We start from the raw sequence: 23067 nt of genomic DNA on the forward strand, positions 1-23067 counted from the left end.
GGGGGGGGGGAGGGGAGGGGAGGTTGGGGGGAATTCTTTCCATTATGAAATGAGAATGATAAACAATTGATAAACAAAAAAACCCTATCTAACCCTGACAGGCCTTGTTCAGTTCATTTCTGAGCCCCGGGGCAGGAATGAGGAAAGACTCCACGCAGGTCAAAAGCTCTGCTGAAGTCAAACAAGTCAGCCTGTTGGCCCTTGGTTAGCATGAGGTTCCTCAGACAGCCATGGAATGAGGTATTGCTTGTGAGACAGTTCTGTTTCACATCACCTGAAAAACAAACATGAACTATGTAGAATCTACTTCCAGAGAACTGAAACAACACAAAGATCCAGGTTATTATCTAATTGCTTCCCCTCTCAAATGAGATAGAAAAATAATAACAGCTGAGCTCCAAGTTCTAATCACATTTGAATGATCTAGGGTATCCTGCCATGGATGGGTACTGGTTCAAGCATGAGCCATACACTGGCATAACTTACGCAGATTTTGCAGGACTATTTTGCCTCAAGGGAGAATGGAAAATGAGCAGGGAAAAGAGAGGGGAAAGCCATTTTACATTGATGCTTTTCAAGTAAAAATTGAAGCCATCAGCAATAGCTGAGTTATACATAGCCATGACTCTCCTGGCAAATCAAACATGAGATCAGTATAGAGTCCAACTCTTTATTATACAACCTGTGAAACATTTCACTCTACACTCCTGCAGCACATAACTAAAGAATTTCTCTCTTCTCAGTGAACTTTATTCTTTTGGGATGAAGTACCGAAAGAATAATTATCATCATGTTACCCTATTTTACAAAAAGGTTCACAAAATGCTGATAAGACTACTTTGGTATTCAAGCAAGACCCACACTAATCAAGTTCCACTTAATTAGCATTAATTCATTTTTCATAAACCTTGTCCAACAGAAGGCTCTGTACCATTTTAAGCTATTGTCCCTGAAGCTTTTAAAACATTTAAAAGTGAGTTCACCCTTCAGACTTCATCTCTTTCTTTTCACATAAGTGGAAATATCCAAATCGAAAAAAAATGGTAACAGCTGTTTCAAAGACAAATTTACGTGGGCATGTGATGATATGTTTAAAGGTACAGGATATTCAAAACCATACAAAGCCTACTCAGTGATGCAATTCTCAAAAGGCTATAAATAAACATATTTCTGTGTGAGTACAGAAAGATTAAGCTCATGATGATCCAAATTCAGCTACCCTAATAAATAAATTGTTTTAGCTCAAATTATTGGCAAATGAATTACAAAATTTAAAAGTATTCCAGTTATATAATTTCTGTGTCACTATTTTCTTCTATTATCATCATTGTATGACAGTTAAATAATTAAATAGAAGAAAACATGCAAGGGAGATGTATGTGCCTCTGCTGCGATGTGACCTCTGCCAGCATAGCCCTGACATGAAAAATTAGCAAAAATAAAGCAGAAAATTGTACTTAGGGAAAAGTATTATTGTTGAAAATTTTCTAAGATGAATGGAAAACATCACTTCCATATTCAAGAAAGGGAGAAACAAAGACACAGAGAACTACAGGCCAATGAGCCTATTCCATGCCTAGGAACTTCATGGAACAGGTCCTCTTGGAAAAGATGTTGAGGAATACACAAGATGAGGAGGTGATCCAAATCAGTCAGCATGGCTTCATCAAGGGCAGATCATGTCTGACCAGTCTGGAGACCTTCTACAGTGGAGTGATGACATCTGTAGACCTAGGAAGGGCAACTGGTTACCTGCCTGAATATGTGCAAGATCTTTGACATGGGCCGGCACCACATTCTTATTTCTAAATTGGAGAGATGTAGATTTGAAGGCTGTGCTACTAGATGGATAAATAACTGGTTGTATGATCATAGCCAGAGGTTTGTTGTCAAGAGCTTTATGTTCAGGTGCAGGTCTGCCCCTGGGGCCCATCATGGGACCAGTGCTCTTCAGCATCTTTATTCATGACATAGACAGTGGGATTGAGCATACTTTTAGCAAGTTTGCTGATGACATCATGCTAAGTGGTGCAGTTGACAAAATAGAATGGAGAGACACCATCCAGTTGGACCTAGACATGCACGTGAGAACCTAATGAGGTTTAGCAAGTCCAAATATGAGGTATGAATACACACTGGGAGAAGAACTCACTGAGAAAAGGACTTCGGGAATCCTGATACACAAAAAGCTGGGTATGAGCCAACAAAAAGCTGCAAGGCCAACTGCATCCTGAGCTGCATCAAAAGAGTGGTGGCCAGCAGGGAGAGGGAGGGGATTGACCCTCTCTGCTCTGCCCTTGTGAGGCTTCATCCGGAGTACTGTGTCTAAGCTGGGGACCACAGAAAGGATGTGGAGCTGTTGGAGTGGGTCCAGAGGAAAGCTACAAAGATGATCAGAGGGCTGGTGTATCTCTACTGTGAAGAAAGGTTGAGGGAGTTGGGCTTGTTTAGCTTGGAGAAGAGAAGGCTTTGGGGAGACTTCATTGTGATCTTCCAGTACCTGAGGAGGCTTACAAGAAGGAGGGAGATCAACCTTTTACAGTCTGATACTGGTAGAACAAGGAGGAAACATCTTTAAACGTTCTGCTTAGAGGTTAAGAAGAAATTTTTTATTCAGAGAGTGGTGAGGCACTGGATCAGGTTGCAAGGAGAAATTGTGGATGCCCCATCCCTACAGGCATTTAAGGCCAGGTTGGATGGAGCCCTGGGCAGCCTGATCTAGAGGGTAGCAGGGAGGCTGGAACTAGATGATCTCTGAGGTCCCTTCCAACATAAGCCATTCTATGATTCTATGAATGCAAAGGGAAAAATGAATTGCACCTGAACATATACAGGTAGGGATGTTGTGAACCCTCAGGGATACTATGAAAGACAAATCATACGGAAGCACAGAAGCAATCCTTCTCAGAAATTAAGGAGGAGGTTAGTGTAGGAAAGTAAAAGCCTTCAGTTCATCTCTGCAACCCACTCAACAGCTGAATGAACTCCTACATCATGATAGAATGCAACCATTAATGTGTTGTGGTCTCAGTAACAACATGGAAAATGGCAACTAAGATCTATCACTCAGTCATGAACTCATGATATGGAGGAGAGAGGGATGATTCTTAGGAAAGAAAGAAAGTACACAGAAAGGAGAAAAGGAAAAAGAAATATTATTGTACCTACCAGGATAACCTCCAACATAAATGGGATTGTTTGTATCTGCAGATGTTGACTGAATGTGGGGATTATCAGTTTGAACCAAATTCCCATCAATTATCAGTGAGATACGATATTTGCTTGTGTTTGCTTGAAGCTTGTGCCATTTTCCATCACATAAACTGTTTGCAGCTCCTGGTTCATACATAGCTGTTATTCTGCCAGCTCCATTGTTGACGTGGAATAAAACCTGCATAAACAGCCAGACGACAATAAAGATATGAAGTAAGAATAGATGAACTAATTTATCTAGATAAAAGCACAATCATGGTGCAGGTATTTCCATTTTATAAATGTTTGCTAATTACGCATAGCTAATGTTTACTTTGATAGAGTGTGTGTCCTTAATTGAATTATATTTGGAATCTAAAAGACTTAGATCCATCCATGCAATGATCTGTGGCTAGATTTGTGCACGTAGGATTTCAATGTTTCCAACAAAAACAATAATGTAATTTTCTCATAGAAACAGAGACATAGTTTTGAAAGAAGATCTGCTGTATCTATCTGAAGGGAATGAACCATAAGCAATTACTACTACCAGTATGTGTGTTTATTTCATCCCTTTATTTATCAAAGCAGTAGCCATTTCTACAATTCTGTGATAAGGATTAATATGTAAATATGAACAGAAAATCTTCTTTAGAGATAGTCATATTTAACACCATCTCTAACTAGGAAGTGTTGAATAAAAAATGAGCTTTTTCTGAGGAAAGCAAATACTTAAGAGCAATCAAATATATTTTTTTTCTGCAGGAAATGAGTGGTGCACTATGTATTGATTGTTGAAATGCTTATGGAGCATAATGAATGGATTTACAGAGAGAGAGTTAATTGTCCAGGATACTGCTCATGAATATTGGAGAAGAGACTACAAAGCAGGGTGTTTTGTACATGGGAGAATATGCTTAACAAGGGCAAGTTCAGCTCTATGGCAGAAAAAGCATTACACATCAAGAAAGGAATATATTCAGTCTAACATACAAGATACCTTGTATAGGAGGTCACAGTAGCTTCACACTAACATGAATTACAACAATTACAAAGGCAGAAATTTCCAGTGAGTTCTGCTAAACCCGCATTTTATCATACTATGATGACAAGCTTTGATACTTACAGTCTGTCCCATACTAGTTCTACAGGGATTTGGTTACATTTTGCCTCCATCACCTCCATTTCAGTGATGACTCTTTAGTGGTACCCAACCATTCAATCCTTCCACTTTCAACAAGACTTGTGAAATGAGTATGCCATCACAGGGCAGCCTACCTTGCCATTTACAATCTCCAATCCAATGGCATCAACTTTAGCGCTGCTGATTCCAAGGAGAACCCCATGCATGGCTGTAGTACGAAACTCAAGCGTGATGTTCACATCAGTCCGGACTTTGTAACCTTCTCTGACTGAAAAGAAGTTATAAGCTCCTAATGAAGAAACTCTAACTCACAATTCAAAGAAGCATTCATATGTGGTCATTAAAAGATCTAAAAGGCACACTAATTACTTTGCTGGAAAAGGGTTTTGCAGAAACTCTTTAAAGTTTTTCCAAAGTAAATTATCCAAAATCAAAATTCGCATTTTACACTGGAAAATTAACATTCCCAAATATGTTTCATTACTTTCATTTAGATTTAAAGCATTTTATCTCATTTGCTGGAGAAAGAGTCAAGAGTTTAAATGAATGTAGCCCTTCATGTTACTTTACAATTACTGCATCTTTTGTCTCCATACACTTTAACAGAACTCAGCCTAATTCTATGAACACGACATGAGCATCAGCTGCAAAAGAAAGAGGTCTCTTTCTTTCCCCAGAGTCATCAGCTCTTTGAACATATGCAAAAATGGCCACTTTGGGGCACATGGATTGAAAGGACTCCGAAATACATATACAGGGCATGTTAACTATGTATACCTCCAACAAGGACTAAACGTTTTCACTGACACTAATTCACTAAGATACTGCTTCCATCTAATGACACTTACCAAGAGCAGCAAAACCACTTCCATCAAAGAATGTGCCATCCTGCACTGTTGCATAGCATTTATTCACAGCAAAGATGGAGACAGGGCTCTCCTTATCCAGTTGCTTGCTGTTAATCGTCATACTGCCAATGCAGGCAGGAATGCTGTGAGTCACCTAGCCATACCAAAATGCAGGAATTAATGCAGAATAAAAACTGCTGCTATGGTCTTTACTGATTCACCTGAGCTTACTGTAAATTAACAACAAAACACGGACGGATCTAAACTATTTACATAATTACATTTTTATTTATTACATTTACTTTTATAAGGTTGAAAATGCACACAGTATCTTGCGAAGGAACATAGTATATGCTCTCCATAATGTACAGAAAGAATTGCATTTTCTTGAATTTGAGAAGGGATATACCCAACAGTTAGACACTTCAAATACATTTTAGCAAATTCATATGTAAATCATGACTTTCTAAGGCTCTTTCCAAGTGTGGATCAACAGAGTTCCATCCAGCAATAAGATTAATTAGAATTTCTCACTATCATTTTTAGTAATTGCATATTCAAAATTATCCCTACTATGCAATTAAAAAGCAAGGGTGAAGAAAGCATGATCAGAATTGAGAAACACACAGCTATCAACACCAGAATCCTCCCTAGGATAATGGATAGCACAAGGAGGAAGGTGACGAAAAATGCCTTCTAAAAGCATGCTTAAAAATATGCTTTAATCTCAAACAGCTAAAGGCAGCCTTTTGGAGATATTTAAGGCATTGAATTCCTATGTGAATCCAACAGGATTTAGGTTATAAAATTTCTGAGGTTTTAAGTCATATTTTTCTCTTCTACTGAGCATGAGAATTTATACTGTTTATCTGTTTTCAACAAAGAGGTTGATAGAAAAAAAGAAAAGCCATTAAGGGCTATTAATAAAACACGAAGTTCCAGCTCTAGCTAAAATCACTATACCATAGAAAGCCAGAAAGATTTATTTAGTGAAGTGTCATTATGCTCTTTGTTGTTTCTTTCTTTGTTGCTTTTTTGCCCCTGTCAGAGACAGGATGCTGAACCAGATGTGTTTGATGCAATATACCCATTCTAATATTTCATACTGTCAGACAGTAACCCCCTCCTCACCCCTCCCCAAACCTTACATTTCCAAGATTCTTCGCCACATAGTCTAAGGGGAGTCCTCCCACATACAGCTTGCCCTCCACATCCAAAGTGCTGCCATCTCCCAGGGCACTGACTGATACCAATTCCTGTCCATCCACAATGATGATACCTTTTCTTTTAACATATTCTGTCCTTATCTGGAAAAAAATGAGAGGGTGCAAACATAAGCAGAGTCGGTTACCTAGTCATCATTAGTGAAGGAAGAAATACGATTATTAAAGGTTAGATTGCTTGCATGCACTATAATACTAAGTTGATCCCACAAAACTCACAGAGGCTGAGGCCATTTCAGAATGCAAGGGAGCAGCCTAAACTGCTTTCCTGCTTCCCCAGGGGCATATAATGATTATGTTTTGCCCTGTCCCAGTTTTTTTTGATGTTTTAACAACTACTAATTTAAATCACTAGCTTACTGCTTTAGGATGTGAGTGAGTTACTGAGTTGGAAAAGTAGAGATCCATGCTTGTCTGCAACACTTGCTGCCCACCAGCAGAGCCATCTCAGCTCTCTGGAGTACACGCTTCTACAGTACAGTTTCATGATGGGTAGTGCTGAGTTTGCTATGACCAAAATCTTTCCAGTTCTACCTTGTTCATTCGTAATCCTGAGCCTTCTCTGCATGAAAATGATTATTCACTTGCAGCTGAGATAATAACTGATCTCAAGTCAGCTAACTATTTATTCTTCTTCAGTTACTTGCAGCCACACTCAGAATCCTAATCAGGTTCCACACGAGATTTCATAAACATTTGGATTGGTAAGGGGATAAAGAAGTACAGCAGAGCAATACGAGCATAAGAGGAAAGAAAGGTGTTTCTTTTGGCAGGAAAGCATGCTAGTTTCAACTGATGGTACAGTAATCATCCTCAGCTGTGAAGAGGTGTGACTCAGCCTTGATTTCAGACAAAAGGTTTAAAATTCTCTTTTTTTTTTTTTTTTTTTGCCATTTGTCGTAAAGAAAGATCAGCTTTCATACAGAATGTTTTCATCTCTTATAAAGTTGATAGTGTATGAGTTTTTATGTAGCTATACTTAATTTTAAACACACAGCTTTAAATCCTGAAGTGTTCTTCCCTTCAGAGTAGGCAGCAGAGTTTATCGTTGTTATCACTCTCTAACAGAGATTCACGTTTGCTTTCTCTGGTAGCTCCTGTTGTTTATTATTCCACTTGTTATATATGAAAACCAAAAATAACTCTGCTGATTCCCCAGGTGCCGAGGAAAAGTGGCAGCTCTTAGTCATCAATCACCTTCTCCCACAGAAGCCGCTTCCTGGAGGTAAGGCTTCACATACGAACAAGTGAAGGGAAGCTTAGCAGGATGAATGCTGTCAGCCTCACCTGCCCAAAAGATAACTAATGTGGTGAGCTGCTTTTAAAACTTAAGCAGACATCACAGATGTTTTTTGCAAAGAAAGCCAGAGCCAACAGTCACTGAGTTGCTCAGAGGAACCGGACTGATGGAGTCTCACACAGAGCCTCTGTACAGAAGGCCCTGCATGCTACATGCTATTTGAAATCTACAGCCGTAATTCCTCCCAGAACTTGCCTTATGCCAAACACTCTCCCCCTCCAGCCTCCACTGATTCAAAATATTTACCTTTCTCTTTTTGCGCAATCCAGGGCAATACCCTGCTAGCATTAGCACTGTTAGCACTCAAGCATTAAGTGGTAAGTGGGAGAAAGGAGAAACTCTACAGCCACACTCAGTTGCAAGTCTTTGGTAGCATAGTGCATGGAAAGCTGTATGTGGAAAAGATCAGAATTTTTAGACCTCTCAATTTCTTCTCCAGTGAAGATGACTATTATGCATTATTATCACAGTGGGTGAACTATTTTACTCCTAAATAATCTCAGAATCTTGGAGGGTGGAATCAATGCATCACTAATGATAATTTTTAAAGGAATTAATTATGCATTGATCTGAATGGTTTCATGACTGAGTTAAAACCTGTTTGCCCTTGCAACACTGAAATTATACAAGAAAGGCAGTGAAAAGACATCCCAGTAACATAAGAGTACAAAATTGGTGACTACCTACCGTATGCCATTTTCCATCATTGACAATAGCAGGGTGAGAAGCTACCGCTCTTCCTTTGCCTAAATCAAATGAAAAATAGAGCTGTCCCCCAAGAAGCTGTAAGGCTGCATAATCAATTTGGTTCTGGTGAGCCATGTAGTAAATCAGGCCACTGGAGGCAAAGGTTCTGAGATTCAGCTGGACAGAAAGCCTAGACAATAAAAACTCAGTGTTAATAATACATATTTTATTCTGCACTCACAAAAAGATGCTCAGGAGGTAGAGAACAGCCTCAACCAATTTAGCATTATGAAAGCATTTTTTTATTACAAAGGGCAGAAAAGTAGAATTTGCATCATGTTCTGTGAAGGCATGACCTATACTATATTTCATAATACAAGTCAGTGTTGTACCTGTTAGAAATTTGAAAAGTATATAGTGAGCCAGGTTTTAAGAGGGACAGGCTCAGCTGTTTATGACTGCAGGCTTGCCTACTGCCCCAAGGAAGGAACAAATCCCATTATTTTAGCCAGGCTTGATGGAATATAAATAGGCAGACTGAGAACAGACGACAGCCTTCAGACAGAGGAGTAGTTTCTGCACTCTGGAACCCCAAAAGTTATTCATGTAAAAGCTATTTATATATTATAGAAATGCTAGTTTAGGACTGCATAGCATCAAACTTCTGCAATGTACTTATATTCAGTAGTTAAAACGTAAGGGCTAAGGAAAGGAAAGGGTTCTTTTCCCTATGCTTGCAAAGGCTCAGTAAGCTGAAAGAACTTAGGCTTGCAGACTTTGCTTTGATGGCCTCAAAAAAATGAGACTGGCAAAGACCATGTCACAGATTAGTCTCTACAGAGCGATTCTTCCCAGTAGTCTTGGCTCCTGTGGTGACCTTGGGAATGAAGCAGATGTGGAAGGTAAGATGTTATCTGTCTCACCCAAAGAAGCAGAGACCAGTACGGACTCAGGGGGGGGGAATGTAAAATTCTGATAAACTCATGACCACAAACCTGCGGGAGACATTTCGTTTTGATGCAGTGGATGTGATACTTTCTTCCATGAGGAAATAACAGAAATTGAGGTAAAAGCTGTTTTCAAAGCTCATAATGATTCTGCGTGAAAGCCACCCTCACACTTCTTGTAGTTCATTAGAGAATAACACACTATATGCATGTCCAATTAAAGTATACTCACTTTTTTCTGACAGTAGTCTGATTGAAGAGCAGCATCAAGTGGCTACCTTTGGCAAGTCCAAACTGATGGGCACCTTGAACATGACCAGGCAGCTCATCTTTTGCACAAGCTACCTGTTAATGAAGGAACTTTATTAAGAAGTACAGTATCAGCTGCTTGCCAGCAGTGCTGAATGGCAAAATGTTTATTCTGATCTTTGTAAGAAGAAAAACTGAGCCCCACTATAACCACAAAATATGTGGTAATATCAATTTGCTAAACTCCTAACCCTTTCAAGCCACCATTTTGCTCAGAGAGGACTAGTTGTAATGATTAAGCATTAAGCTATGTCTCCTGGACAGTACCAATCTTTTCTTCTAAGAAATGTTTATAGTTCGAGATATATTCGTTAACCATTTCTCCTAATTGATAGCCCTTTTGCTAACAAATGTTAGAAGACAGTAAGATCCCAGTTAAAATCTTATGGACTTAGCAGAAATATTTTCCCATTTAGTGGAGATGTACATTTTTGTTACGATTTAGGAAATGAAGAGCTGAGTAACAGAGTATGAGCCAAAGCCATACTTTAGCTCTAAGGACAGCTTATTTCTTTTTATAGCCACAGTTGTATGAAATGTATAAAGTCCTGCTTTCTTTTGCTACATAAAAATGATTTCAAGATGCTCTGGAAACACTTCATCATGAAGATGTGCAGCTGCAGGAGGAAAATGTGATGCTGCCTTGGGAACTGGGACTGTGTGAGAGGAAACAGGTGCCATACAAGCTGCATTCAGGTGCTGTGTCTCACTATAATGGCTTGTGCCTCCCCTTTGATACAGATCAGAGACTGTATCTGTATGACCAGGAAAATGGAAATGCTAAATTGCTCAGCCAGTGCAAATCTCAGCATGGAATTATACTTTGGCAAGAACTTACTGAAGATAATAGTTAATGTCAAGTCCTTCTGCTGAAAGATTATCACTCCACTTCTCTTTTCAGTGTTACTGCCTGAACCATGATAAACCTAGCTAAATTTCCCTTTCAGAAGGCCAACTGACTGGTTTATCTCATATTTTTTTTCCCCACAGGAAATAATTCAAATCAGCATTTACTAGACTACTCCTACTACATACCACAGAAGAAAAAAATACATACAGTCCTTGTTTTGAAAATTTTCCACAAAGCTAAAAATGCAACTTTCACCTGAGTACTTTCCTAGAAGAAGCAACAGAGCTTTGTTGAAATGCATACTTTTTTTGTATCTGTAGGAGGCCTCATGGGAACTGGTAGTTCAGCCTGAATCTCCATGTCTTCTAGCTGCATGGCTGCTTTAGGCTTCTCTGACAAAAAGCAGCTGCCCATATCCACATGTTCATACTTCATGGAAGTGGTGAAATCCAAAAGTCTGTGTTTTAAAAAACCTACGTATTAAGAGCTGAAATTCCAAGAGCATGGAAAGTACTTCACAAGGTCTTTCACAACAGAAAGATTCACAGTACTGTAGCATAATTCAGATTGGAAAAACACCTCTAAAGTCATCAAGTCCAACAAAAAAAAAAAAAAAAAAAAAAAAAAAAACAGGCAAATAACTGCCCATCTAACAATATTAATAGAAAATATTCTTGGAAGGACCTGTAAGTACAGATGAAACTATAACAGAGAGCAGTACTTTGCACAGCATCCATATACACATTAAGGACATGTTTACTGTTATTTGTAAATGTAGCTATTAATAACCAGTATTCATTGTCTCCATGTTATGATGCCAGGTCATTAGTATAACACTTGCCTTATGTTAAAAAAAAATAAAAAAAAAAAAACAAAAAAAAAAAAACAGACAAATTAACAGTGTCAGGAGAGCAATTTCAAAATATAATTACTAATTACTGTTCAGTTTTCCAGAACATGGAAGTTACCACTCCGACTTACTCCTTGTTAAAAATAAGATTGCTGATACAGCCATAAAAGGAGCCAGCCATTTTTAGCCCAAAGAAGCCCTCTCCTGCAGGGATGCCACCAGCATAGAAGTTGGAAATGTTCATGGGGCTCATTTCTGCTGATGAACCAAGCCTCAGTTCTGAGGGGTTACTTTCATCCACCTGTACAGTTATGATTCTAAAAAGATAAAGTAGAGAAAACATTCAACAAGGGCCTCAGGGTTTTTCATATCAGAAACATTCTTTTCATCCTAAGAAATATGCTGTTTTAAGAGGATTCCCTAACTTGAGTGTTTCCTTCAACACCCAGAAGAAAAATCTAGAAGACCTTCTTTAGATAAAAATTATCTAAACAGTTATCTTCACAGTTCAGCTTAGAATTTTGTTGAGTATCTTTCCAAATTATTTTGATAGCTCTATTTTTTTCTAATACTATTAAGCATACTTCACTCAAGTGGCCAAGCTGCCTGGAGATTTTGAGAGCTTTTAAATACAATTTAATCAGTGGCTGTGTGCTGTATACAATTACCACATAAATCAGAACACCTCCAGTAAAAGCAGAAAAACACAACGTGATTATATTCCACCTAATGAGCTCTCAAAGGCAGCTTCTCAAAGATTGCAGTGATCTGACAAGGGCATACAGTAATTAAACAGGTAGAACTGTTTGCAGTCATATGTACCTCTTATTCCGAATTAGGATGACAGAGTGTTCTTGTCCATCACTGTATGTTCCATTAGCAGACCTAAGAATTACTTTTCTAGTACTTGCTCTATCTCCAGCATTAACATGTACTGCAAGATGACCATCAATCAGCATAATGGAAAAGAAGGGCTGTGGATTTAATCAGAAAGTTATTTTTTAACTACCACTCAGTTTTCTGTCACTCATTCATCACTGTTCAAACAGAATATAGTATGGAAAATTTACCTCCAGCTTTCTTTTAAACAAACTGTAATGAAACAGAAAGACTAGTAGGCATGTATCAGCATCTCACAGAATGCAAAGCCTTCTAACAGAAAGTATGAAAGATTTCTCTGCTCACAACAAAAGTCCAGGGGATTGTTTTTACCCACACACACCCCTGCTTAGAGGAAGGAAATAGAAGAGGGCAGGTTAACATTCCTGCTAAGACTTTAACACTGAATTCTAGGAGCTCTAGAACAGATGTGAGTTCTTTGTTCACTGCAAATGCTTCAGAAAGTAATTCTGACTAACAAAAGTGGAAAATAGTGTTCAGTGTTTATTTCATGTGCAGGTTTTTTTGTTTGTTTAAAAACTAGTCTGGATCTTTGCAACTGTTCTCTGCTAACAGATCCTTCAGCTCCATCCTGCTACAATCTCTGTACATTTTGTCCTTCTACCCTCTCTGAGTTCAGAGCTCTTTTTTTTTTTTTTTTTTTTTTTTTTTTGGTAAATTAGTCACAGAAATTTGATGCGATATTTTGAAGTACAAATGTCAAAAACAAAACTAAAAAGTGTTTGTTTTCAGTACTTGCCAAATGTGCTTGTCTGCGCCGTCGCTTCTCCAGTCCCCTACTGAGTCCAGCAAGGATAATACCATTGCTGTTCTTTGTAGCAAAAGTTGCCATCAGTTCTGATTCTGGACTTAAGGACTTAGGTTCCAACTCGATATATCCATTGTTCAAGATATTCACGCTACGAATAGGCTATTTTACAAATAAGAGAAATAATTACTGACTTTGTCTTGCTGTTGCACCCAGTAAGAAAAAATAATTTCAAATACATATAACTTTGCCTAGAATTTTTCAAGGCAAGTCAATTTCAACTGATTATATTCTTTCATAAACATTACTATTCATTGTTCAACAACGGTAAGAATCAGATCATAAAACTTCCAAGTCTCCTACCTCCAATATACAGCCTTTTCTCACTCCGTATGAATTTCTAAGCAAGTCAAAGGTTGAACGGGATATTTCCAGATTCTTGATGCATCCCACATACATCCTACTATTAAGACCTTTCCTGAAAGACAAGACAAAACAAGGCTTTCTTTTTGGGCGCCCCCCCCAGGGAACAGCGTTTGGAATGTCCTGGAAGAAAAGATTCATCTCTCTTCAATAAGAAAAAGAACACAGCACAGTGTAAGTAAAAAGGGGGCTATTTTGGGTTTCTTATCAGATGGTATTTCCAATCTGAAAAAGAATCAGATAGCACTGTATCCAAATGGAAACATGTGTTAGTGCTGCGTTGACGGGTCAGGCCATTTTCCAAAACTCTCAGTTGAATTTCCAGCTGAAAACATGATGGCTTCTGTGTGAGAGTAAATGTAGCAATTGTTTTTCACTTCTCAAGTCTGGAGGACAACAATAGTCCAGATTTAAGTCAGAAAAATGTAAACTTTCCCTGCCATAATCCCTTACATGCTGCAGTGCCAACTAAGATTCAAGTTTGCATTCGAGAGCAATAAATATACAGAGATAAATATTGTCCTAGAATTTACTTTACTGTCAAGAAAATGCAGATAATTTAATTAGTCTTTCTTTCAGCCATGTTTTTCTTTCAACATGAAGCCACTGAAAGAAATGTAGCTTCACAAGCTCAGCAGGAATGTACAATACAGAATGTATTAACTGGAGACCAGCTATAAACTATGTGCATAAACAGATTAAAAAAAAAAACAGCACTACATTTAGTTCACACCTGTTACAAGTTTCAAAACTAAATTACAAGAATTCCTTTCTGAAGCAGAACTCTCAACCTGAAGTGTAATTTTGTCCATAAATGACAGCTGGAAAGCACAAGGCTTATACAGGTAAAGGTCAGAGAAGCATTGTTCCAGGCTGCTGTGGCAGCTGCTGCTGTGGAAATCACCGACACGGGGAAAACACTGTTCTCTTTCCAAACTGTTGTGAAAAGCCCCGTAGTAGAGCCTAAAGGTGAGGAACAGGTAACCAAGTCTGAAGCAAGGCTTCAAACTTCACTGATTCCAACTAACATCAGTGGAATATCAGATTTTGTTAAAGTCCTTCTCTCTGCTTACAGTGTCATAGCAAAGGAGGAGAAGTGAATGCACACTTTACCTCACAGCCCTTGATCTCGGGAGCCCACCAATGAAGATTGGGTCCTTATCAGAGCGATTCAAGTCTGAGGCAACCCCAGGTGCTTCTCCTTGCTTGGTTTCTTTGTAATTAAGGTTATATGCATCCGTGACTGCCAGCATTCCTGCAAAGAAAAAAGTTGAGATCTAGAGAAGGATACTAACTTGCATTCTTCTATTTTGACAATCTTGTTTCTAATAAAGGAAAATGTACTCATTGAGTCAAACACGTATAGACAATCTTCTTATTATTTGAGTGAGTACATGTATTGCAGTTCCAGCTGTTCTGCTATTCTCATTTATTTCTCCTGCCAAAACCAAATCTGGAAAGGTCTACAGGAAAAGATATATCTGAGAATATGTTATAGCTGTTCACATATATCACTTACAATACATTACTTCCCTTGTAATGCATTACTTTCCAATCATGAGCCCCAAAATTGTTGTACAATTTTCTATAAAAAATGCAAAACACATGCTCCCTAATATACAGACTTAGACAAAGATTTCTCATTGTTTAAGAGCTATTAATATATGCGTTCTGGCATCTGCTGCACTACCTGTTCTTTATAAGACATGGCAAATCCAGCACTAGATTTTCATTGCTGTCTTTCTCCTATCTTACTTCAAATAAAGTAATACAGAAGCTGCAGCTAAAGAAATTCTGTAAGCGTCCAGATTCGGTTGTGGTGATGCTTCATTTGGAACACCTAGATATTTCTGACTGTAGATGGACAGAGACCTGTTTATTCAGCCTGTAACTTACCTTGCTTCTTGTTCCGACTGAATGAAATTTTATACCATGTTCCATTGTTGTAATGATTTTCTGTTGTCAGAACAAGAGGTCCTGAACCTAGATCAACAGCCAGTCTCACTTTGCCATCAACAAGCTCAAGGGACAAGAAATCTCTCTGGAAGGAAAAAAGAAAGAAAAAATAGGAAAAAGAAAAAGAAGAAAAAAAAAAAAAGATTCAATTACAGGAAACAAAAATCTTCCAGAAATATGCATATTTAGCAGGTATGACCTAGTGTATGAAAAAGGGTTGGTAACTCCTGTAGACTATTTCTTAGGCCCATCTTTGCTGTGTTTAGGAAAATTAAATTCCAAGTACCATAAAAGGATTTATATCCTTTGTTTTGTTTTATTGTTGATCTTACTTAAATGAATCAGCAAGCTGGATTGCTCAGCAGACAAAAGTTTAAACATCAAACGTCACAACTGATTTTTTTGTTTTTGATTGAGAGTAATTTGATTTCACTGCTAGCATAATAACCAAACAATATAATGTTATTTCTGCAAGATGCAAATAGATTCTACATGTTTATTCACATCAACAGAAGGAAAAAAAAAAAAAGTCTGCTTCATTCTAGAAGTGCCCTCTCTACACTGCAAAATTTAAGTCACGTATCATTGTGCAATGTATTCAGGCAGTGAGTACATAATGAATCAAATGAATTATGTAGTGCCTCCAGAACAATTTGTATCTGAACAAAGCTTTGTCCTCCAGGAAAAGTAGGTGGTAAACTGCATGACATGACAATGAAGGTCTGGAGATGGGACTAGCATACGCTGCTGTTGGAAGCTGAGTTTTTCATTTAAGTTTGCTGAATTCACATCTCATGGATTTATTTCAATAAGACTATTCAATAATATATTCTTCTGCAAGTTCAGTTCCAGAAGATTTTACATCCTGTCAAGGTTTCTCCAGCAGGAAAAAGAAAAAACTAGTTTGCCATCCCTGTTGCTTCTTGATCTTGTTTTTAGTTAAACTATCCTTAATTTTACTCTCAGGATTGAAATAAACGAGCAATTATTTTCATTGCATGTAAATATTTCATTACATGTTAATATTTGTTCTAAGATGTAACCTTAAGGATCTCTGTCTTTTGTTCTTTTACTCATGGTGTCCATCACAGGTGATAATCAGTGTAAAGATGATAACTTGTTTTAATAAATGTAAATTGAAAGTGGACATAGGAGAAAGTAAGGAGTTATGAAGTGTTCTAAACACAGTTTCCGACAGCTTAAGAGTGATCCTTTTCCTTACAGTGCCATTTGAAGCAAGATACAGAAGTAGGCCATTAGGTGAAAAGGTGCTGAAGAATATTATTATCTGAGTCACTGTTGACCGAAGTGCCTTCTCAACAACTGAGTATCCTCTGCCATCAAAATGAAATGAAGTGTCTTCATCCTGTGGGCTATGGAATGGGGAAAAAAAAAAAAAAGCTAAAACGTTAGCTGAGGATTTGTGTTTTTCCAGTCATTTTAATATAAAATAAGAAAAGTTTGATCAGCTGGTGCAGGCCCTAGGCAGTGTGATTAGGAAACGTGAAAAGCAATTTGAAGCATGGTGTTATGAATAACTGAAGGATTCCAGCCAAAGACCATTTTCATTATAGAATATCAAGAGTAATTTAGCCATGGGGAAGGATGCACACAAGATAAAAAGTGTTCTTCTCTGATATATGAAAGAAAAACAACAATCTCTTAAGGGAAAGAAATTATGACACCCTCTAAATTTAGACATGTCATACATTTATAAAAAAAGCTTTATGTAATTGCACTTATAATGAATTTCTATTAGCCTCTTTTCCTGCACTATAGTACTTCTTGGAAATATCACATACAATCAAGCAGCACCCTCTGCTGTTTCTACATGAAACGTTCCACAAAAGGGAATACAGCCAAGCATATTTCTTTGCAATTCCTTAAATATAAAAATAGAACTGACTGCAGTCTCCTTTCACAATGATTACAGGAATGGTAGCAAGCTCAGTGGCTACAATTTTGCTATGGACTTTTAATAAGAGTGCTTTACACTGTTACTGAAAAAAAATCACAATTTTATCTTGCTCTGCATTACTGGAAAGCAAATATTCCAGAACGGTTTGATTTACAGGCAGTTCCCAACTTTTACTGCACAGAGTAGGCCATAGCCATAGAACTCTTCTGAAAAAGTAGGCATTAATAAATGATAAAATTTCATGCAGTTAAATTATTTGACACTACTGACACATCCAGATTAACATTTACAGAACTGTAAGTTAATGATCAATATAACACTGCAGTTTGTTTGAGTTCACTGTTTTTTACTGGAACAGAAATATATGTTACACATATAAAAGACTAAATCTATTTAAAAAGAGAAGAGCAAGACAAAAATACCTTCCAAAACATCCACTGCACTTGCCCTCTCTTTCTACGTAGTTCCAAAGACCAATAGATTTTCCATTCAGGGATGCTTCTCCCATGCATCCTTTAAAATGTGTTACTTTAACAGCAGGTGACTTCTGCAAAAAAAAAAAAAAAAAAAAAAAAAAAACAAAAAAAACAAAAAACTTCATGAATACAACTAATGTTAAGTATCCTGAAAATTAAACAGCTAAATTTTAGGTTTTTTTCCATTCAACTCTAAATTTGTTAGATATAAGTCGTAAAAGAACATTTTAGCATAACTGCAAACAACTACCATTTAAATCATAATAGATCTGTTCTGCAGCAAGTAAAGTAACTACAGCCTTGACCTACTTACAATCTTTATTGCATTAAAAATGGCAATCTAAAAGAAGCCATTGAAGAACGAACCAAAAAAAAAAAATTCCATGTGCAATATCTTTGCATCATATATGTACACACTGCCTGCCCTGATGAACAATTTAGGTAAAAATTCCTAGGCAAAATTAGCTTCAGATTACTAAAGAATATTGTTATGGCATCTTTGCTTTATGTTTTGTTTGCCTGGCAAGTCTTTATGACGTAGCCAATTTATACCATTATTGCTAAGCGAAAGGTGCATTTCTAACATGATAAAAACATTTCACAGAATGCCAATAGCAGAATTTAACCTTAATTTGCCCTCCAAGTCCTCCAATAAACATTAGTGTTGATTTGTTAGCATCTAGTATGCTAGCTGTTCCCGGTGAGGTTGCAGATTTAGGTGAAGACTTCTGATTGGAGTTCATTTCCTCTATGCTGAGTGTACCTGTTTTTCCAAACCTATCAATTGCAAATAATAAATGGTTTTAGAAATCATCCAGCTTAATCAATGCATTCTATCAACTTTTTAAGAATAACAAACATCTTGTCACTGAAAAACTCGGCAGATATTTTGCATGGTTTATGATGTTTCTATGATAACAAATATTCAGTTTCCACTGAACTTATTTCTCATAGCCCCCTTTAAACCTTCACTATTTATACAATTTACACTTCAACTACCTGGTTGCATGTATTCTGTGCCATTTGTTGTTGTCAATTTGAAAATCAGGGTATTCTACTCTTGTTGATCCTGAGCCCAAATCCCAAAGAAGAGCTACCTTACCACGTCGCATCTCCACAGCGAGGAAGTCTGTCTGAAAAAAAGCAGCCCTTATTTTAATACATCACATTGAACAAGTTTCTGTTTAGTGCATTTAATTTTAACATGTAACTTCTAGAATCTGTCTAAATTCCCGTTCCTACATCACTGGAGTTACTTTTAGTGAAAACCCTAAGGAATAGTTTTAGCAAAAGAAGATGAGTGAAACAAAAACATATAATGAAATAAATTAAAAAAAAACAGCTCATATATAGCTAACTGAATATCTTTTTAATAGACATATCAAGATGTGATACAGTGTTTCCACGCACATCTGTAGACATGTATAAATACCTGAGTTCATGCAAACAAACCTACCTGTCTGTTTGAAAAAGTATTAAGTCTGTGAAAAAGTATTAACACGTGCACACAGCTGTGTATCTATTAGAAGTACAGAGGGAAGGAAGAGGAAGGCAATGTGACACTCCACTATCATGTTCCTTTAGCTGTGTGGATGCATAAGGGCCAAAGTCAAATTCCTTCTTTATGATAAAAAGCAAAATACTTGATGTAGTCTAGCACGCTACACAAAAGCATCATAGAGTGTTACGGTCCGTGAGTTAAAGTACAGAATGAGAAAAAGGAAAGTAGAGATTCCTTGCATGCCAAAGAAGCAAGCTAACAAATCAGGTGTTTTTGTTCTCTATCTTTGAGGATCTCTGTGGAATCATCTAAAGCCTCATTTGGGTATTTAGTTTGAAGTAGGAAGAAAAAAAAAACACATATGGCCATTCAAGTATTTGACTACCATCAACTTCAGTGAACGCATACAGGAAACTTACCTTTCCATTGCTACCCAGGTAGAAAAGGAGGTTATCTGGTTCAGTAGTTTTCACATTAAGGGTTAAAGAGTTGTAATTCGTAGATGAAATCTGGGGCTGGTAGGCACGAACACAATCTCTGTCTGCTGATACTGCAACTTTAATCTGGGGGTGAAAGGGTGAAACAGAATCTAAACAAGCCTCAGTGTACAGAGTATATGTTTCTAGAAGATGTACTTAGTTTCTCACCAACCAGTGCAAGAGATTTCTTCAGATACTTTTATGTGACCAAAGTATTGTTACAGGGGTTAGATCTTAATCTCATAATCTCTTAGGAAAAAAGATACAGAAATAGAGAAGAAATAAATACTCACTTACCCAATTACAAAAATTGAGGGCATTAGACAAAGCTATCCAAAATACCACAGAAAATAACAATAAATCTTGTGTCAGAAGCCCACATATGAGTAAAAGCCACTATAATAATATCAGATTATAAAGGCACACCAAGGAGCTTGATCATTTAACAACAGAGAAGCCTTAATTTCATCCAATTCATTGAACACACCTGTAGTAACTAAATACGTAATGCACGTGTGTGCAGATGTGTGAGATGGATATATAAAGTTTCTCTTGTCTAGTAAACTTCAACTTAGAAAACAAAAGATACCCACGAAACATGAAAATGAACTCTCAAAAATGTAAAGAAAGTTTTGCTTATATTTCTTATCATCCTTCTAGCAACCTCTGTAGTTTACAATACTTCCTCTGTTCTACACTGGATTCATTAAGCTTCAGACTGTAACAAAGATACAATAACCATAAAATTAAGATTTCAGAAAGATTTTAGAAAGCAAGTATTTTTCAAAAAAATACCACTTCCCTAAAAGTTACGGAATATGAGCACACATTAAAGTCAAAGACATATTAGAAGTCACTGAGTGTGAAGTCAATTTTATATCTTTCTCAGATTTCACTGAGGCCCATAGTACAGTTGATATACTTTCACTGTTTTTAAGAGGGAAGCTGATCTTTAAAAAATTAATGTTATTTATCTCCAAGAATTCTGGATGCACAGCAACTTCTTGCAAAGAAAACAACGTGGTAGGGGATACATGGCAAATTTATTGACAGAATCCACATTCTTACTAAAAAAATTGTCATTATACTTGATGATGCATGGAGGCTTCTCACATCAGTCTCTAAAATAAGCCTAGAAATTAACATCTTGTCCTAAACACATGGCAGCTCCATCTCTTCACCTGTCTCCCTCCCATTAAGTATCTCCATGAATTACTTCCAACACTTCTCATTCCGTTATTTTAATAAGAAACAAAAGGAAATAGAAAAAAAAAAATAGAAATATTAAAAATAATAAGTTACTGCCTTGTTGTTCAGAAAAACTCACAAGCGATAGATGAAACAAGAAGCTAAAACAATAAAATACGCCAACAGCCCTGCAAGCAACTATTTTAGTATCAGTCAGTGCCCTACAACTTCAGTGAGATCCCAGAACAACCACGTACCTTCAAGGTAAATCTTATGCTCTTAATCTCATGCAACTTTCTGTGTTAAAGGTGAAAGTGAAGCCAGTTAAATCTGCAGTGATGATACTTACAGATGCTGCTTGTTTCCGGGCTTGACTGATGAGTTCTTTAATTTCAGACAAATTTCTGCTCAGATTCTCTTCTAGCGTTTTCAGAGGTTTCAGCCTATCAAGTAAAAGTCTCGCTTGTGCTTCAACTTCTTTAGCTTGTTTTTCAGCTGTGATTACTGCCAAAACATAAATGGAATATTGAGGTAGATTGGAAAAGAAACATTAAAATACTTAAGCAAGGAAGCCCTGTTTCTGATTTTATTTTATTTTATTTTTTGCAATTTTAATCAGTAAAGAATGCGCATACTTAAAGGCATTCCATGGGTCTTCTCTAGTGATCTAGTGAACAGTAAGCACATTTTTATTGAATTAGGAGGAATATTTCAGTCTATCAGATTTATTTTTAATGCCTATTAAACTTGAATATTAGTACTACTTCTGCGAGCAGTGACATTTCTGGAGAGCAGTGAAGCAGTAAACCTACCAGCTTTTGACGAATCAATTATAAGCTCACTGGTTTTCCTCAATGTGCCATTAACTTGGGACAATGTAGATGAAGCATTCAGCAGCTTTTGACTGAAATCCCCAAAGTGGTTTAAACCCACCATAGTGCTGATGTTTGCATATACAGCCAGCTCTTTCACTTCCAGCATGTATTTCCTTGTACCTGAAACACAGTGGAAGTTCACAGATTCAAAAAGTCACAGCTTTCATAGAGTAATAAATGCTTGACCTGTTTAATAACAACACAGTTATTTACATAATCACAACATTAGAAATGCTGCCAGTTGCATTCCTTTCATACTAAGAGTTATGTTTCCAGCTCTTTGTATATTCAGTCTGTGAGGGGAGCTCCAAACCAAGATTGACCATGATCTAACTTTGCCTGGCTGTTGAATGCCCCTTAGCTCACAGTGTAGGAATTTTAACTTCTGTGAAACTGGAGTGCAGGAGTAGGTTGCTGCAACTCCTCTTACTCAGTTAGTAAGCTGAGAAATGGACATAGCTATGGCCCTGAGCTAAAAACACTGTAAATGTTCACAAGTTGGTGATATAGAAATGGATATAATTATCAGTGTAGCATGCAGGCACACAGTAGTAACACATACGTATATAAACAAGACATACATATATAAATAATAGAATGTACAACAAAACAGGCAGGTCTGTTACATTCTGCTTTGGGCCATGAGCATGTATACACTAAGCACACTGCTTCCATTCTCGCCCTGTCCCTTGCACTCCCTGTGCCAGGAAGAGCGGGACTCAACTGCACAGAAGACTGTGTTTAGGTCTGCAGGGATCCATTACCCAAGGCAGAGGACAACATCACCATCCATTAATCTCTGTCCAGACAAAAAGTGGACTATTTCAAGAAATAAATCAAACCTGAAATTGAACAATGTTAACCTGTGAGTTAAGGAGACCCATCCTAAGATTTTAACGATACTTTAATTGACAGTGTTTGGCTTTATGTCAGATAGCATCCTGCAAATAATACCCAGAGTAATCTTATCATTCTTTAGTGTGAATTAAGAGCTTGAGCTACAAAATAGGAATTTTAGTGCTTAATGTTTTAATCTGGTCATAGAGTAAAACCAGTGCAGGAGGCCTTTACGAAGTTTCTACTTTTTAAACAACAAATACAGCTGGTAAAGTATATCATACCCTCCTCTCTTCACAATACAAAATATTTTTTTTCTATTAAATTCCACAAACTCTAGGTCTTTCCTTTATTCAAAATATTATTTTGTTTTTGTTTTTTTTTAAAAGGATTTGTACTGTTTTGCAAATACACAG

At 37.2% G+C, this 23067-nt stretch overlaps 1 protein-coding gene across 1 annotated transcript in view; it reads right to left on the reverse strand.

Moving 5' to 3' along the window:
* Positions 1 to 31: 31 nt before the first annotated feature.
* LAMA1 (laminin subunit alpha 1) overlaps positions 32 to 23067 on the reverse strand; it is a 79606-nt gene continuing 56570 nt past the window's right edge. Inside the window, exons 43-63 of the mRNA XM_042839107.1 lie at positions 21752 to 21934; positions 21289 to 21443; positions 19692 to 19835; positions 18771 to 18904; positions 18398 to 18548; positions 17718 to 17842; positions 16600 to 16750; positions 15318 to 15462; positions 14535 to 14676; positions 13362 to 13476; positions 12990 to 13160; positions 12173 to 12324; positions 11482 to 11667; positions 10804 to 10957; positions 9574 to 9686; positions 8395 to 8584; positions 6333 to 6491; positions 5185 to 5338; positions 4471 to 4604; positions 3169 to 3391; positions 32 to 274 (exon numbers count right to left, since the gene is read on the reverse strand). Coding sequence (XP_042695041.1) covers positions 114 to 274; positions 3169 to 3391; positions 4471 to 4604; positions 5185 to 5338; positions 6333 to 6491; positions 8395 to 8584; positions 9574 to 9686; positions 10804 to 10957; positions 11482 to 11667; positions 12173 to 12324; positions 12990 to 13160; positions 13362 to 13476; positions 14535 to 14676; positions 15318 to 15462; positions 16600 to 16750; positions 17718 to 17842; positions 18398 to 18548; positions 18771 to 18904; positions 19692 to 19835; positions 21289 to 21443; positions 21752 to 21934 — 3242 coding nt within the window. The 3' untranslated portion in view covers positions 32 to 113. The remainder of the gene's footprint in view (positions 275 to 3168; positions 3392 to 4470; positions 4605 to 5184; positions 5339 to 6332; positions 6492 to 8394; positions 8585 to 9573; positions 9687 to 10803; positions 10958 to 11481; positions 11668 to 12172; positions 12325 to 12989; positions 13161 to 13361; positions 13477 to 14534; positions 14677 to 15317; positions 15463 to 16599; positions 16751 to 17717; positions 17843 to 18397; positions 18549 to 18770; positions 18905 to 19691; positions 19836 to 21288; positions 21444 to 21751; positions 21935 to 23067) is intronic.

This window comes from Centrocercus urophasianus, unplaced genomic scaffold, assembly GCF_019232065.1.
Source record: "Centrocercus urophasianus isolate 14NV4802_14NV808 unplaced genomic scaffold, USGS_Curo_1.0 seq_11, whole genome shotgun sequence".
Taxonomy (NCBI): domain Eukaryota; kingdom Metazoa; phylum Chordata; class Aves; order Galliformes; family Phasianidae; genus Centrocercus; species Centrocercus urophasianus.